At 43.4% G+C, this 18,256-nt stretch overlaps 1 protein-coding gene across 11 annotated transcripts in view; it reads right to left on the reverse strand.

Moving 5' to 3' along the window:
• bptf (bromodomain PHD finger transcription factor) overlaps nt 1-18,256 on the reverse strand; it is a 194,879-nt gene that overhangs the window by 68,651 nt on the left and 107,972 nt on the right. For all 11 annotated transcript variants that reach the window (XM_072483721.1, XM_072483720.1, XM_072483722.1 and 8 more), the window contains exons 15-16: nt 5,787-5,911; nt 3,174-3,302 (exon numbers count right to left, since the gene is read on the reverse strand). In XM_072483721.1, the coding sequence (XP_072339822.1) occupies nt 3,174-3,302; nt 5,787-5,911 (254 nt within the window). The remainder of the gene's footprint in view (nt 1-3,173; nt 3,303-5,786; nt 5,912-18,256) is intronic.

The following is an 18,256-nucleotide window of genomic DNA, read 5'->3' on the forward strand; positions in this document are numbered from 1 at the left end:
ATTTAGGGACTTCGATGGGGATCTGTACAGGTCTGAGCCCCCAGCGGGGGAGATGGGGATGCGACGATTCCTAGATCAGCTGAGGTTCCTGAGGGTGGAGGAGGAGCAGGTGGCTGGTTTGGGGGCGGCGATTGGGCTGGAGGAGCTGGTTAAAGGATTGGGGAACATGCAGGCGGGGAAGGCCCCGGGGCCGGATGGGTTCCCGGTTGAATTTTATAGGAAATACGTGGACCTGCTGGGCCCGTTGCTGAGGAGGACTTTTAATAAGTCGAGGGAGGAGGGGACCTTGCCCCCGACAATGTCCAGGGTGCTGATTTCTTTGATCTTGAAGTGGGACAAGGATCCATTGCAATGTGGGTCGTATAGACCGATCTCGCTCCTCAATGTTGACGCTAAGTTGCTGGCAAAGGTGCTCGCTACGAGAATGGAGGACTGTGTCCCGGGGGGATTCATGAGGACCAGACGGGATTCGAGAAGGGTAGGCAGCTAAATGCAAATGTGCGAAGGCTCCTCAATGTGATTATGATGCCCTCGGTGGAGGGGGAAGCGGAGGTAGTGGCAGCTATGGACGCGGAGAAGGCCTTTGATCGGGTGGAGTGGGAGTATCTTTGGGAAGTGTTGCGGAGGTTTGGGTTCGGGGAGGGGTCCATCAGTTGGGTCAGGCTGCTATATAGAGCCCCGATGGCGAGTGTGGCTACGAACTGGCGGAGGCTGGAGTACTTTTGGCTGTACCGGGGGATGAGACATTATCCCCCTTGTTGTTTGCACTGGCAATTGAGCCGCTGGCCATGGCACAGAGGGAGTCCAGGAAATGGAGGAGATTGGTTCGGGGGTGGCACACCGGGTGTCGTTGTATGCCGATGACCTGTTGTATGTTGCGGATCCAGTGGAGGGGGATGCTGGAGGTCATGCGGATCCTTAGGGAGTTTGGGGACTTTTCAGGGTATAAACTCAACGTAGGGAAGAGTGAGCTCTTTGTGGTGCACTCAGGGGACCAGGGAATGGGGATAGATGAGTTACTGCTGAAGAGGGCGGAAAGGAGCTTTCGGTACCTGGGGATCCAAGTAGCTAGGAATTGGGGGGGCACTGCACAAGCTTAATTTGACGTGGTTGGTGGAGCAGATGGAGGAGGATTTTAAGGGATGGGATATGCTGCCACTCTCACTGGCAGGTATGGTGCAGTCGGTAACCATTTTGATCCCCAAGGCCTTTTTCATACGGGTAAGCAGGAGCATCATGGGATTTGTGTGGGTGAATAAGACCCCGAGGGTGAAAAGGGTGTTTCTGGAGCATAGCGGCGGGAGGGGGGCTGGCGCTGCCGAATCTGTGTGGCTATTATTGGGCAGCCAATGTGGCGATGATCCGTAAGTGGGTAATGGAGGGAGAGGGGGCATCATGGAAGAGGTTAGAGATGGCGTCCTGTGTGGGCACGAGCTGGAGGGCACTGGTGACGGCACCGCTGCCACTCTCGCCGACAAGGTACACCACAAGTCCAGTGGTGGCGGCGACACTGAAGATCTGGGGGCAGTGGAGGCGACACAGGGGCGAGGTGGGGACCTCGGTTTGGTCCCCGATTCGGGAGAACCATCGGTTCGTCCCGGTAAGGATGGATGGGGGGTTTCGGAGCTGGCATCGGGCAGGGATTAGAAGAATGGGGGACCTGTTCATCGATGGGATGTTTGCGAGACTAGGGGCTTTGGAGAAGTTTGGGCTACCCCCGGGAAACGCTTTCAGGTACATGCAAGTGAGGGCGTTTGTGAGGCGGCAGGTGAGGGAATTCCCACTGCTTCCGGCACGTGGGATTCAGGATAGGGTGATTTCGGTTGTATGGGTTGGAGAAGGCAAGGTTTCGGTGATTTATCAGGAGCTGCAGGAAGAGGAGGCGGCCTCGGTGGAAGAGTTAAAGGGCAAGTGGGAGGAGGAGCTTGGGGAGGAGATAGATGAGGGTCTGTGGGCTGATGCCAAGTAGGGTTAATTCTTCCTCCTCTTGCGCCAGGCTCAGCCTAATACAGTTCAAGGTTACTCACAGAGCGCATATGACAGGGGTGAGGTTGAGTAGGTTCTTTGGAGTGGAGGACAGATGTGGGAGGTGCTCGGGGAGCCTGGCAAATCACTTCCATATGTTCTGGTCGTGCCCGGCACTGGATGGGTTTTGGAGGGGTTTAGCGAGGACTATGTCCATGGTGGTGAATGCCGCGGTCAAGCCGAGAATGGGATTAGCAATATTTGGGGTATCAAACGAGCCGGGAGTGCAGGAGGCGAAAGAGGCCGGTATTCTGGCCTTTGCGTCCCTGGTAGCCCGGCGGAGGATTTTACTACTATGGAAGGATGCGAAGCCCCCGAGTGTGGAATCAATGACATGGCAGGGTTCATCAAGCTGGAGCGGATAAAGTTTGCCTTGCGAGGGTCTGTGCAGGGGTTCCTCAGGCGGTGGCAACCGTTCCTAGACTATCTCACGGGGCGTTAGGAGGTCAGCAGCAGCCCAGGGGCGGGGTTTCTCTTGGGGTAGTGTTTGGGTTAAGGTGGGTTTTTTCCCCCCATTTGTGCTTTTACTGTTATATGGGGGGGGTTACTGTATATGGGGGAAATCCAATATATAATTTCTACTTATTGTGTTCTTGTTGCTTTCTTTTTGTTGGGGGGGGGGAGGCGGGGTTGTTGAAAATTTGTTGAAAAACTTGAATAAATATATTTTTTTTTAAAAAGATAATTAACAAACCAGTATTGACTAACAATCTGATGATGAAGAATCATTTAGCATTTACTGACCACATGGTGACTGAACCGCATACGAGATTCAAGGGAAAAGGAAGAGTTCCAAACTCAGGTTTTACATTTAAGTCGAGAGTCAGAGTTTTTGCAGCACAAAAAGAGGTTTTTCAGCCCATTGTGCCTGCACGATGGCTTTTCAATCGCTCATCTAAATGCTTCTTAAATGCCATGAAGATTTCCGCCTCTATCACCCTTTCAGGCAGCAAGTTCCAAATTCCTACCACCCTCTGGGTGAAGTTTCTCCTCAAATCCCCTGCCCCTTACCGTAAATCTATGACCCCATGTCATGTAAATTTCAAAAAGATCAGAATGAGATTGTGTACCAAAATTAAAACAGAACAGACAGATATACAGAATATACCGTATTCAACTGTAAACATTTATCTCAAGATGAACTATACCTTTAGGGGTTTCAGGAACACCAATAGGACAGATAATCTTCCGAATGCAGTACTCCGAACGGATTCCATATGGACCAACATCTCTTCGCTTGATAATCTCAGTAGTAGTGATATCAGTTTCTGTGGTTTCTGCAATGTTATAACATGGATGAGTTTATCTTTCTTTTCAATGTCTACAAAACATCAGATTGCATCTTAATTATTGACTTAGCAAGAGTCATCACTTAAAGTTTTGACACAACTGGACAAAAATATATTTTTCTATATTTATGATTTTGGGCAATAAGCTTGATTATTAAAAGTAACAAAACTGGTCTGAAATAGATGGTCTAGCAGTTTCTATGAACTTGGTCCTTTGACCAGTTTTCCCCAGCTTGCTCTTGGGGTGCCAATGGTAACGGTCCGACACGTCAACATATAGCCATGACTCTTGTGCCAATCTATACCATGAATATTGTTCGGCTAGTGGATCATGAAAGTCCCAGTGCTATTCTTGTGGACATTCATATCAAAGTACTTACTGACAGATAAATTTCTTTTTATGCCAGGAGCTACTTTATCTTCCCCCTACTGCAAGCTAGGGATGCATGTAGCAGGCCTATTACTGCCCCAATTGAGATAAGGCAAGTTATTTGATACAGTCCAGAGTTTGAATTTAGTATTTTCCCGAATTGGATATTTTCAATATCTCACCATTTGATGCGCAGTTATAAATAAATTTGCTGTAGATATCAAAGTCAATATTGCTGACCTATCAAGTTTCACTAATTTCGAGTGGGATATAATTTTTCAAAAGGACCATCGCTTCTCGGCCTTTTGCCGAAGATCAAGCGTCAGATCAAGCCCAAGATGAGGTGCGATGCAAAATTGTCAGAAATCACTCTCCAATATCCTTCTAGAAGTAATTCTATACACTTAGAATTGCACAGCATTTACAGAGAAGATCAAATATAATGTTGGTGCTGATACTTTGCATCAATCAAGACCCCGCTATTTAGGAATGGGATGGATGTTCACTAATGGACAATGCAAATTCTCACTTTCTTACTGCAAATCACTATTTTATCACTTCTAATTTTAGCTGTAAACAAATGAGCAATTACATAATTTCTTGCAGAACATATGAAGGGAGGCTCATGACTTTCACTTTTGAGGCATTTAACAGGAGTGCCAAAACACTTCAGTCAAAGGATGTGGGCTTCATTGGCTAGGCCAGCATTTATTGCCCACCCCTAAGTGCCTCAAGGTGGTGGTGAGCTGACTTCTTGAACTGCTGCTGTCCATGTGGTGTAGGAACACTCACGGTGCTGTAAGGGTGTTAGTTTGAGAATTTTGGCCCCGTGAGAGTGAAGGAACGGTCAGGACGAGGAGTAGCTCGGAGGGGAATATCTAGGTGTGGTGCTCCCGTGTAACTTCTACCCTCGCCCTTAGATGGTTGCGGCTGTGGGTTTGGAAGGTGCTGTCTAAGGAGCCTTGGTGATTTCCTGCAGTGCACCTAGTAGATGGTACACACTGCGGCTACTGTGCGTCAGTGGTGGAGGGAGTGAATGTTTGTGGATGCGATGCCAATTAAATGGCTGCTTTGGCTGCTGTCAAGCTTCTCAAATGTTTTTGGAGCTGCACTTATCAAGGCAAGGGGAAGAGTATTCCATCACACTCCTGACTTGAGCTTTGTTGATGGTGGGCAGGTTTGGAGAGTCAACAGGTGAGTTACTTGTCAAGTGACTTCTAGCCTCTGACCATTTCTTGTAGCCGTAGTATTTATAAGGCTAGTCAGTTCAGTTTCTGGACAATGATAATCTCGAACATATTTACAATGAGCGATTCATAGAATCATAGACGTTTACAGCATGGAAACAGGCCCTTCGGCCCAACCAGTCCATGCCGCCCAGTTTTTACCATTAAGCTAGTCCCAGTTGCCCGCACTTGGCCCATAACCCTCTATACCCATCTTACCCATGTAACTATCTAAATGTTTTATAGAATCATATAAGTTTCAGGGGTGGTAATGCCATTGAATGACAAAGGATGATGGTTAAATTCTCTCTTCCTGGAAATGGTCATTGCCTGACACTTGTGTGGCACGAATGGGCAGCAAGGTAGCACAGTCGCTTCACAGTTCCAGGGTCCCAGGTTCGATTCCCGGCTTGGGTCACTGTCTGTGCGGAGTTTGCACGTTCTCCCAGTGTCTGAGTGGGTTTCTCCGTGTGATCCGGTTTCCACCCACAGTCCAAAGATGTGCAGGTTAGGTGGGGTTACGGGGATAGGGTGGAGATGTGGGGTTAGGGTGGAGGTAGGAGCTTAGGTAGGGTGCTCTTTCCAGGGGCCAGTGCAGACTCAATGGGCCAAATGGCCTCCTTCTGCACTGTAAATTCTATGATCCTTCCCACTTATCAACCCAAACCTTGATCCAGATCTTGCTGCTTCTGAGTATGGACTGCTTCAGTATCGGAGGAGTCACGAATGGTGCTGAACATTATGTATTAGCAAAAATCCCACTTCTAACCTTATGGAAGGAAGGTCACTAGAAGCAGTTGAAACCCTCTTTCCCTAAAAGTAACAAAAAATGCAACCTTTAAATCATAGCCACAGTTGTCCTAGTGTCTCCCATACCTGTGCGAGCACTGGTGACTCCTGATGGTGGTTTAACTGCCATGTCATCCCATCGTAAGCATGCCCACAATAACCGCAACATGAGGCTTACACCCGCTAAGGATTTCACGGTTTGCAATCGATATCTAGGCAAAAAGATATTGGAGTAACATACTGCTAATCACCAGTAATAATAGGCTTTATGAAAACTCTCAAGATCACATCAATGTTAGCATATGCTTAACATAACATTCAAACTTCATATTACAAAAGTGGTCCATCATCTGAACTTCCCGGTCTCTTAATTTCATGGTCCTTTTCATTTTGTTCTTTACATGACAAACAAAAAAAAAATTGCAAAGTATTTTGATAGAATGGATAAAGATGAATAAACAAAATCAGATGGGGAAATTAAATCTATAATATTTTGCTGTGTGATTCCTTTTTGAGAATTCTTCTGATAACCAAAAAGGTAGCTCTCTCCACATATCAGCCTTTCAAATTCTTTATATTTATCGACTTGAAGACTCATATATAGCAGACCGAATTTGGGAGTTTTTATTTTCCATTCAATCCAGCAGTCTTCCCGATCACAGGAGGCCTTACATTTTACATAGATAAGACATATCGGGTCGTCAAAAGTAGTGTGGAACTCAAGTTCACTGAACATATTAGACACAGTTTCTTCGAACAATATGTTGTGGAATCAACCAGGAAAAATTTTAGATTATGCCTTGTAGAATAAGAGTGGGTTATTTAGTAATTGCTGAATCAGAAATTCTCTGAGAAGAGTGATCATAATGAGGTAGAATTTCACATGAAGTTTGAAAGTGATGCACATAAGTTTAAATCTAGAGTATGAAACTTAAAATAAAGCCAGTTACATAAGGCAGATTGGGAAATGAGATTAAAAGATATGACAGAGATAAGTAATGGCGAACATTTAATTACATTAAAAAAAATTTTTTTAATAAAGAGTACCCGATTATTATTATTTTTTCCAATTAAGCGGTAATTTAGCATGGCCAATCGACCCAACCTGCACATCTGTGGGCTGTGGGGGTGAAACCCACACAGACACGGGGTGAATGTGCAAACTCCACACAGATTGTGACCCAGGGCCGGGATTCGAACCCGGGTCCTCAGCGCCGTAGGCAGCAATGCTAACCACTGCGCCGCACCTGCGAACATTTAATCATAAAGAAATCATAGAACCATTGGAATTTACAGCTCAGGAGGCCATTTGGTCCATCGTGCGTGTACTGGTTAACAAAAAGCCATCTAGCCTAATCCCACTTTCCAGTTCTTAATCCAAAGTCTTGTAGGTTACAGCACCAAGTATTTTAAATGTTGCGAGGGTTTCTGCTTCCAGGCAGGAAGAACTTTTACAGATCCCCAGCATGAAAATATTTTCCCACAAATCTAAACCTCTTGCCTCCTACCCCAAATCTGTGCCTTTTGGTTATGGATCTCTCATTCAGGTTAAGGATCCCTAATTCAGGGAGAATAGAGCCTTTCTATCCATTCTATTTAGACCCCTCAATTTTGCACACTTCATTTAGGTCTCCTCTCAGCTTCCTCTGTTCCAAAGATTACAACCCTAGCCTATCTTGGGGCTGGTTTAGCACACTGGGCTAAATCGCTGGCTTTTAAAGCAGACCAAGGCAGGCCAGCAGCACGGTTCAATTCCCGTACCAGCCTCCCCGAACAGGCGCCGGAATGTGGCGACTAGGGGCTTTTCACAGTAACTTCATTTGAAGCCTAGTTGTGACAATAATCGATTTTCATTTTTCATTTCATTTCAAATCTGCTCCTGTCACTAAAATTCTCCACAGAACATCCCTTTAAACCTACTCTGTACCCTCCCGAATGCAACTACATTTTGACTATAAAACGGCGACCTGAATTGCGTGCAGTACTCCAGCCGTGGCCTAGTGTTTTTAAAAATAAATTTAGATTGCCCAATTATTTTTTTTTCCAATTAAATGGCAATTTAGCGTTGCCAATCCACCTAACCTGCATATCTTTGGGTTGTGTGGGTGAAACCCACACAGACACGGGGAGAATATGCAAACTCCACACGGACAGTGACCCAGTGCCGGGATTCGAACCTGGGTCCCCAGCGCCGTAGTCCCAGTGCTAACCACTGCACCACGTGCTGCCCTTGTGGCCTAGTGTTTTACACATTTCTAGCATACCCTCCTACCTTATATTTATGCCTCAGCTAAAATTGGTAAGTATCTCATGCCTTCTTGACCACCTCATCTATGAATATGTAGTTCAATGCCATTCTATCCCATTACATTTCTCAGTGTCCATTTATTGTGTATTGTCTTGCATTGTTAAGACTTCCCTAAATACATTGCTGTACGATTCTCAACAAACATGCTGACAAGTATAAACTAGATGGGAAAAAGCAATCCATCAATGGCGAATTAAAATGGTTAAGCATAGCATTCAATTGAAAGAGCATTATGTTGCCAATAAGGGTAGTACGTTTGAGGATTAGAAACCAGCCAAAAAAAACTGATGAGGAACAAAGTAGAATATGGGAGTAAACTAGCAAGATACTTCAAGAAGTGTGGGAAAGAGAAAACATGGGATGACAGGCTAACTATCCTGAGAGGAGATTGTCAGGAAATTGCTGGAATCCATTATTGAGGAAGTTGTAAAACGACACTGAGCAAATCGTGATATGATTAGGCAGTCACATGGTTTTATGAAAGGGAAATTGCGTTTGACAAACTGGCTGGAATATTTTGAGGATGCCAAACTAGCACGGTAGTTTGTGGTGCAGTACATTTGAATTTTCAACAGCATTCAAGAAGGTGCCACACGGGAGGTTGTTACACAAGATAACCCCGAGCTCTTAAGAGTAATATATATGCATGGATCAAGAAACAGTTCAAGGGCAAAAAGAATAGGAATAAACAGGTCAGGTGGTCAAACTATTACTATTAGGGCACTGGGTATCAGTTCGGGGAGGGGGGGGGGGGGGGGGGGAGAAGAGGGGGGAGGTGTTGCTTAGTTATTTACTATCTACATGAATGACTCAATGAAGGGGCTGAGTGTATGTACCCATGTTTGACGATGATACGAAGCTAGGTGGGAAGGTAATAGCAGTTTGCAGAGATGTAAATAGATTACATGACTTGGGAAGAAGATGCCAACTGGAGTAAAAGGTGAGATAATGTGTAGTTATTTACTTTGTTAGGAATAGGAGAAAAGCAATCTTTTTAAATGGTTAGAAATTTTTTTATGTTGGTATGGTGACCAGAGATGTTATTTTTCTTTAATATTTTTGAGAGTATAGTGGTATCCTATATAGAAGGTTGTGTGCGTATGCCCATGATTACGCGGAGAGATAAAGGGCTATGGTGAAGTTGGATTTACAAATAAATAGGTTGGGTTTTAAACATTTGCAAAAGGAGACTGGTGGAGACTTTGCTTTTCAGCTATTAAATTGCAAAAGGGATTTTAAGGAACTTTTGCAACTTACAAAGGTTTCATTAGTAAACAAGGGTATTAAGTGATATTTAACCTGAAAGTGGAGGGAATAGGGAAACATGAAAGATTTTTAGGTTTTGTAAGTAGAATTCACTAGAATCGGAGCTGAAAGGGGAAACGGATATTGAAGGAAAGATGTTGAGCTGTGTTGTGTGGGGTGATGTCCTGAGACCAGCTGTGTGCTGAGGGAAGCTATGAAATCCTAAACAGCCATTAAGTCAGACCAGAAAAGTCTTTGTTTCGCAAAGCAGGTTGTTTCTGAACATTCTTGATTTCCACAGCAGAACGGGAGAGTTTGAGAAGTCCTGTGGTGTACCTTTATTAAAGTGGCAGAAGTTTTTGCATTGGGTAATACTGTAATACCTTTTAACTATAAAAATTCAAAAGGGACTTGTTGCTAAGAAGGTGTTTACTTGTGCGTTCCAACCAAGTGAGCTTTTTGGGGAATGTTTTGCAAGACCGTTTTAAATGCGTAACTTTAATCTTGTGTTCTTAACTTTATTTTGCGAAATAAACCTTTTAATTTTTTTTTAATCCTGAAAGTATGACTGGAGTTCTATGCATCTGGGACCAGTAGCTTTTACTCCTCATTTTCAAAATACAGAAAAAAGGTTACAATCAGTAAGACAGGTTTCCTTCTGGGATTTGGCTTGCTCAGAAAATAACATCTGCTGTGGTTGTAATAGTGTGAGAGGGATTTGAGTTTCCCAGCTCATTAATTACAAAGCTAATATGCAGGTATAGTAAACAGTTCAGAAGGCGAATGGTATGTTAGCCTTTACTGCAAGGGAGGGGTACAAGAACAAATAAGTCCTGCTACAATTGTACACGATTTGGTCAAACCACCTGGATTATTACATCAGTTTCAGATTGCATACCAAAGAAAGGAAATGCTTTACGTTGGAGGGGATCAACAAAAGTTGCCAAGATTGACTCCTGAGATGAGTATGTGGTATCAAAGTCTCAGGATATGAGGTTGGTCATTTAGAATGAAGATCAGAATGAGGGGCTGTACATTTTTGAAATTCTCTACTCCAGAAAGTTGTTGATGGTCAATCAAATTTGAGATTAATAGAATCCCTACAGTGCAGGAGGCCATTCGGCCCATCAGATCTGCACCAGCCCCTGCTCCGATAGAGCACCCTACCTAGGCCCAGAGCCCCACCCTATCCCTGTAACCCCACCTAACCTTTGGACACTAAGGGGCAATTTAGCATGACCAATTCACCAAGCCTGCATATCTTTGGACTATGGGAGGAAACTGGAGCACCCGGAGGAAACTCACACAGACACGGGGAGAATGTGCAAACTTCACATAGTCATCAGAGGTCAGAATTGAACCCGGATCCCTGGAGCGGTGAGGCAGCAGTGCTCACCACTGTGCCAAGATGCCACACATTTGACAGACCTTCGGACTCCCAAGTCAATCAAGGGCAAACGAGAGTTGATGCTGAAGGTCAACCGCAATTTTAATGAATGGCAGAGAAGGATCAAGGGGCAATAGGTCCCATTTCTGCATGCCAAGCTTATCAATGAGGTTGGAACGGGTAGAAAATTATTTAAAATCATAATACAGGAGTTGGAATGATGCAAAATCCAAGTTCTAAAAGCCGACATATTGCAAGAGGTCCAAGGAAAGTAGTGAGTTGGTGGTAAAAGTCACTCCACTTCAAACTAATACATTAAGAAGTGTTACACTGTATGAGGTGTTCAGACATTGGTTCAGTTTGAATGGATATTTTTCTACCTTTTCGCGTATGCCCATGCAATCTTACACTGTTCCATCTCAGTCACGATGGACTCTTCCCTTGCTTTGATGGAAATGCTCAGTAAATTAAAAAAGACTGTTTACAGTCGAGCTTGGTGTTGTGACATTAGACCAAGTTTCGAGTTGCATAACTGATAGCAAATACTGCATTTGAAGTCAATGCTGGAGAGATGGATGGAGGCATTGACTTTGTGCTGTGCTTTTCCTTGTATTATCCTTGCCACCTTAGTATTACATGTTAACTGTACATTAATGATGTTTCATTGTATGTATGTAGGAGGTGGACACTGGGGATTCACTTGTACCCCCATACATAGGTACAGACTGAAATTGTGATTGTTGGGTTAAGCAGTGCATGCGTGTAATATACAATTCTGTAAATAAATGTTTGCCAATTTAGTTCTTTCCTTCACCAATTGGCTTTCTGATAAGAACACAAACTCTTTCAAGACTCCTGTTGTTTTATTTGGAACAGACTGTAAATCACTAATTTATTCTGAAGGTAATGGTTAAACTATTTTCCAGTGAAACAACTACTAGGTACAAAAGGATAAAAAGAAGAAAAAAAACTAGCATCGATTCCTCACATAAAACACTTGGGAAATAAAGAAACAGTTATGCAGACTTTTTTTTGTGCACAATGAAATCCAAATACAGCAAGTGCACTGTCAATTGACTGGGGTGTTACGTGCGGGAAATGTTTGCCAGGACGTCGAATTGGGTGCACATCAATAAACAATGCCACGACATTTGTAACATGCAGCCAGGACCTCAGTTAATCATCTTAACCGAAGGTTGGCAATGTTAAACACTTTAAGTTCTACTGATAGTTCCCTCATGTTCTCCTGCAAAAGCAAACTGTGATTTCATATGCAAGATTTCTGGTCATGTAGTTTTGCCCATGGGTTGAACAGAAACCCTTTCTCATTAATAATTAATAGAATTGACCCACACTTCAGCAGTCAAGGGCATTCAGCCTCTGATCTTCAGGTAAGCGTTCTCCAAGGCGGCCTTCAAGACGCGCGACAACGCAGAATTGGCGATCAGCAACTTATAGCCAAGTTCCGCACACGAGTACGGCCTCAACCGGGACCTTGGATTCATGTCACATTACATTCACTCCCCACCATCTGGCCTGGACTTGCGAATTCCTACCAACTGTTCTGGTTTGAGACAATTCACACCTCTTTAACCTGTGATTATCCCTCTCTCTGGATCTGTAAAGACTTAATTCCCTGCAAAGGCTTGCATTCAAAGTATCGTCTTGCATCTTTGACTTTGTCTATACATATGTTTCTGGAAACTACCTCTTCATTCACCCGAGGAAGGAGCAGTGCTCTGAAAGCTAGTGATTCAAAACTAACCTGTTGGACTTTAATCTGGTGTTGTAAGACTTCTTACTTTGCCCACCCCAGTCCAACGCTGGCATCTCCACATCATGGAAACCTTTGGTCAACTGATCTATCTTATGTAGTTTGGGGTGATCTAACCAGGACTTTGTAAAGCTGAGCACAACCTCGAGTCTTCTAGATATAAATGCTACCATTCGATTTGCCCTTTTGATTATCTTCCATACTTGTTCAAGACATCTCAATGAACTACAAGCATTCAAAATGTTGAGAGAAGTCTACCCCATATAGAAGGGAGCTGCGCTATAATTGTTCATGCTCAATATTTTCATTAACATTCCCACCATTTTTCTTTCCACAGCTATCCCCAACCCACTTTCTCATCCCTGCCCGCCAGTCCTCCCAACCCCTCGGAAGCTGGCCCATCCACCTGGGATTTTTTTGCTCTCTACCTCTCGATGACCCTCTCCTGATCCTTTGTTCACAGCAAGAGCTAGCAAGGAGGCCAGTGAGGCGGTAATTACAAACAGAAATAATAATCATAGAGATCTTGAAGGATATTGATTGATTGTTCCTTTTACGTCAGTGTGTAATTTTACTAGTTTGCCCAAAATGCAAGACATAGCACAGATCCGAACGAACAAAATAAGTACAAGGACCAGCAAAGCTTCACAAAGCATCTCATAAGCATATTAAAAGGGATTATGAAAGGAAACTTGCAAGGGACATCAAAAGCAGTAAGACGTTTTATAATCATATAAAGGGAAAGCCGGTGGTGAAGAGCAATGTAGCCCACTAAAAGCTGAAAACTGAGGTACTGTCAGTGATAATGGGGAAATTGCAGACATGTTGAACAATGACTTTGCCTCAGTGCTTACAGGAGAAAAGGAGGATAACTTGCCAGAAGTCCCGAAAAAATTAATAGTCGTTAGACGACAGGGACTTCATACAATTAATGCAAGTACAGCATCACTAACTAGGAAACAAATAGATCAAAGAGTGACAAATTGCCAGGAGCTGACGGCTTCCACCCGAGAGTGTTAAAGGAAGTAGGGAGCACATTGTAGATGGCCTAACTATAATCTTCCAGAGTTCCCTAGATTCAGGAGTAGTGCCTCTGGATTGGAAAATTGCACATTGCCCTCCACTTTTTAAGGAGAGTGAAAGGGAGAAACCAGGGAATTACAGACCAGTTAGCCTAACGTCGGTGGTGGGGAAATTACTGGAGTCTATAATCAGGGATGGGGTAACTGAACACCGTGAGAAATTTCAGTTAATCAGAGACAGTCAGCATGGTTTTGTGAAGAGAAGGTCATGCCTGACTAATCGTACTGAATGTTTTGAGGAGGTGACTAAGGTAGTGGACTGGGGAATATCTACCAAAGTCATTTATATGGCCTTCAAGAAGGTATTTGATAAAGTTCCACACAAGAAACGGTTAACTAAGGTGGAAGCCCACGGAGTTAAGGGCAAATTATTGACATGGTTAGGAAACTGGTTGAGCGGCAGATAACAGAGTGGGGATAATGGGTAATTACTCTAATCGGTAGGTGGTGACTAGTGGTGCACCACAGGGATCTATTTTGGGGCCTCAATTATTCACACTATTCATTAATGGCTTGGATGATGGATTAGAAAGTCATATATCTAAATTTGCGGATGAAACAAAGTTAGGTGGCATTGTAGACAGCCTAGATAATATCATAAAATTGCAAGGAGAAATTGGCAGACCAAGGGAATGAGCAAACTTGTGGAAGATGGAATCTAATGTAAGCAAGTGCAAAGTTATCCATTTTGGACCAAAAAAGGATAGAGCGGAGTACTTTCTAAATGGAAAGAGGTTAGGTGTAGTGGATGTCCAAAGAGACTTGGGGCTTCAGGTGCATAGATCCTTTAAAATGCCACAAACAAGTGCATAAAATAATCAAAAAGTCTAATGGAACAAAGACACAGGGGTTATGTTGCTGCTATACAAAACCCTGGTTAGACCGCACTTGTAGTATTGTGAGCAGTTCTGGGCACCATACCGGAGGAAGAAAATTTTGGCCTTAGGAAGGAATGCAACATAGGTTTACAAAAATGATACCTGGATTACAGGGGTGTTACGAGGAGAGATTACTCAAATTAGACCTGTTTTTGCTAGAATTTAGAAGGGGTGATCTGATCGAAGTATTTAAGATATTAAGAGGGAAAGGCAGGGTAGATAAAGATAAACTATTTCCACTGGTTGGAGATTCTAAAACCAAGGTGCATTGTCAAAAAATTAGGGGTAGACCACTCAGGCGAGATGCAAGTAAGAACCTCTTCACTCAAAGGTTGGTAAAGGTTTGAAACACTCTCCCACAAACAGCAGTTGTAGTTAAATCAGTTGTTAATTTTAAATCTGCGATGGATAGATTTTTATTAAGCAAAAATGTTAACGGATATGGGCCAAAGGCAGGTATATGTAGTTAAGTCACAGATCAGCCTTGATCTCAAGGAACGGCAGTATAGGCTTGAGCCTACACCTATTCCTTTGTGTGTCCAATATCGTACGAACAGTTCGCACAATTATACGTAAATTTTTGATGAGGAATAAAAGATAAGAGTCTTTCCATTTGGTATCTATGCGCTATTTATCTAAAGGAGGAAGATTTCCACCCCCCTCACCTGGCATCCCCACCTCAGAAAAAAATCAACACAAATACAAATGAAAATGATTCTTTGTGACTGTAACACCAATAAATAAGTTATACCAAAATATAGCTCAAGAAAATTAAACAAGGCAATTTTGTTTCCTCAAACAAATTAGTCTAAAAAATATTATTTTGAGCCCTGTGACATACCATGATCTTTCAGAGAGTTCAAACTGTGTCTTTCCTTGTTCCCATTTATTAATTTTATTATTTTGGTCCGTGGACCCATATTCGGGATGTGCCTTTAAACAGAAAACCCTCAAAGTTGAAACAGCCTGCTTACCCAGGACTCCGTGTTCCCAGGTTTTGTATTTCGGAGAGGGGACTCCTCGGCACTGGGTGGATCTTAGGAACCGGCTGTGGAGGCAGGCTGTCCGACTGGTTAACTGGCATCCGATGGTTTGGGCCCAGGACAGTGTTCGGCTTGACAACAGTCAGTGATTGGTTCCTGTGTGATGCTTTCCGAGAGAACTTAGAAGTGTTTAGACCTTGGAAGTGAAGAGAACACCCTCTCCCCTGCTGGCTGAAGTGAAAGAACTGCTCTATTGTTCTGAAAGCAGTGAGTGCCTGCCACATCCTTTGTTGTGAACCTGAAATGACTCAGTCTGTCGAGAAAGAAGACAACCGTGCCAGAGAAATCCATCTCAAGCCTAGAAGGAAAAAGTACCAAACCGAAAGCCTGAACTTCAGAGAGATATTGACTGGAAGTCATCCCAGTGCATCAAGGATCCTTATCCGTTTATTCTTATTTATATTTTTTGTTTCCCTTTCCCATCTGCATAGTTTGTCTGTGTGTGTGCGCACAGAGTGCAACGAGTTAGAAAAAAACCATAAGAAACAGGAGCAGAATTAGGCCATTTGGCTCGAGGTGTCTACTCCACCATTCGATCAAGACCGATATGTTCCGCATCCCCATTCTCCTGCCTTAACTCATAACCCTTGATTCTCTTATCAAGAAATGCCCTTATTAACCAAAAACACCAGGTGTGCTCTTGAGGTGATGTTACCTATAGGGCTATAGACCAAGAGTTGGAAGGTGGAATTAGACAGAATAGTTCTACTTGGAACATAAGAACTAGGAAAAGAAGGGCTTGGGAAAGGGGTAGTAGACAGTCAGTTACATTTTCTGTCCATTTAATTATAATACTGTACATAATAAACGGCAAGAGACTGTAGTATATTGGGCACAGCCAAGGACCTCAGGCATTTAAAATAAAATCTAATTTCACCTGTGTTGCGGCTCTGGGTAAGGGGGCTGGAATTGACCACACTTGACTGCCTCGGGTGTTATGTTATAGTTTGGGGCTTGGTCCTGGGATCTTTGGAATGGTAGATGGCAACAGTATATATTAAAGAGGCACCAGATTTGTAATAGCATAACACGATGGCTCTGGAAGCTCCTAGGAAGAGGTTTATTAACAAGGGCTTTGAAAAGTTAAGTTGAATTGGCAAGTGAATTAAAAGTTGAGGTGCCGGCTAAAGGTAAGAAGACAGAGATATAGTTGAGTGCTTGGGTCTGTTAGAAACACAGGAGCCCATGAGCAAATAGCCCAAGTAGTGTAGCATCAGTAGCACCTTCTGGGCTGGAAACCAATCAGGAGAGATTTTGTTGCAGTTCGAGCATATGGGGGAATTTTTTAAAACATGGATATGGTGGCAAAAGTTGGAGGTGTGGGAATAAGATAAAGAAAGCTTTTCAAAAGAAAACTGAAATGAGGAAATTTGATGTGGAAATGGAAAGATTAGCAAAAGAATATCAACGGAAAAGGTTGGAGAAAAAGACAGAAGTTGAGGAAAGCCAAGAGGAAGGAGTAAACCTTTCCAGTCCAAATCCTATGTTTAAATATGTATAGGCCCTACCAAAATTTGAGGAAAATTATGTAGAGACAATTCGTCATGGCATTTGAGAAAATAGCAACTCAAATGGAGTGGCCAAAGGAAAAGTGGACAATGCCCATGCAACGTAAACTGACAGAGTGGGCGCAGAAAGTTTATGGTTCTCTGTCAGAGGGGTGTAGAAGGATTACGACGAGGTAAAAAGAGACGATTTTGGGTGCATTTGAATTAGTTCCGGAGGCTTATAAGCAAAAGTTCCAGAGGTTAAGGAGGCAGCCGGGGCAGACTTATGTTGAATTTAAAAAGGTTAAGCAGAACAATTTTAATAGGTGGGTACAAGTATTGGGAGTTGAAACTTTTTAAGAGGCTCTAAGAAAAATCATTCACTTGGAAGAATTCACTACCTTCTGTGATAAGAACAAATGTTGAAGGCCAAAGGGTTATAACCGCTAGACAAGCAACAAAAGGGATACGAAGTGGGAGAGTTAAAGGAAGGCAGGTAGCCACGGTAAGGAAATTATAGCCAGGAATTTTCTGAGATCTCCTCCTCAGACCAGGAAGGAAAGTACTGAGGCCCAAGCGTTACTCCATTGCAGTAAAGTGGGGCATGTTCGTTCAGTACGTTGGGAGCGGTGAGTAAAGCTCATGGGACTTGCAGGAGTTCATGAGGTTTCTGAAAAGGTAAGGAAAGTGAAGAATACTACAGGGCAGGCTGTATCTCTAGTGAGAACAAGGAGACCAGAGATAACCACTGCTGTGGGAGATGCAGCAAATGAGGTAGATGGGAGCTATGTAGAGCTTTTGTCTAAGGGGAAGAACTCCCCATTTTTATCAAATGATGTAGCCAAACCCATAAATAATAATAATAATAATAGCTTGTCACAAGTAGGCTTCAATGAAGTTACTGTGAAAAGCCCCTAGTCGCCACATTCCTGCGCCTGTTTGGGGAGGCCGGTACGGGAATTGAACCCGCACTGCTGGCATTGTTCTGCATTACAAGCCAGCTGTTTTAGCCTACTGTGCTAAACTATTTTAAGGGATATAGGTTCTTCGCAAACTCCTTTACTGAAGAGGGATTTGATTTTCCCTCTGGAGAGTTAAATGAAAGTTAAGGTGTTAGAGAATGGGATAAATGGAGATTATATCTCCGTTCCTTTGTATGTTTAAAGTACAAGTGGAGTGTGATTTATTATCAGATCCAGTAGCTGTCAGATGGTCAATAAGTTACCAGTAGAAAGAATATACTCATTTTGGGGGAATGGTTTGGCAGGAATGAAGATTATAGCTTTGCCCATGATTAAAGAGAGTCTGAGGGGAGATAATCATAGAATCTACAGTGCAGGAGGCCATTCGGCC

The sequence above is a fragment of the Scyliorhinus torazame genome, chromosome 18 (genome assembly GCF_047496885.1).
Source record: "Scyliorhinus torazame isolate Kashiwa2021f chromosome 18, sScyTor2.1, whole genome shotgun sequence".
In the NCBI taxonomy this organism is placed as follows: Eukaryota; Metazoa; Chordata; class Chondrichthyes; order Carcharhiniformes; family Scyliorhinidae; genus Scyliorhinus; species Scyliorhinus torazame.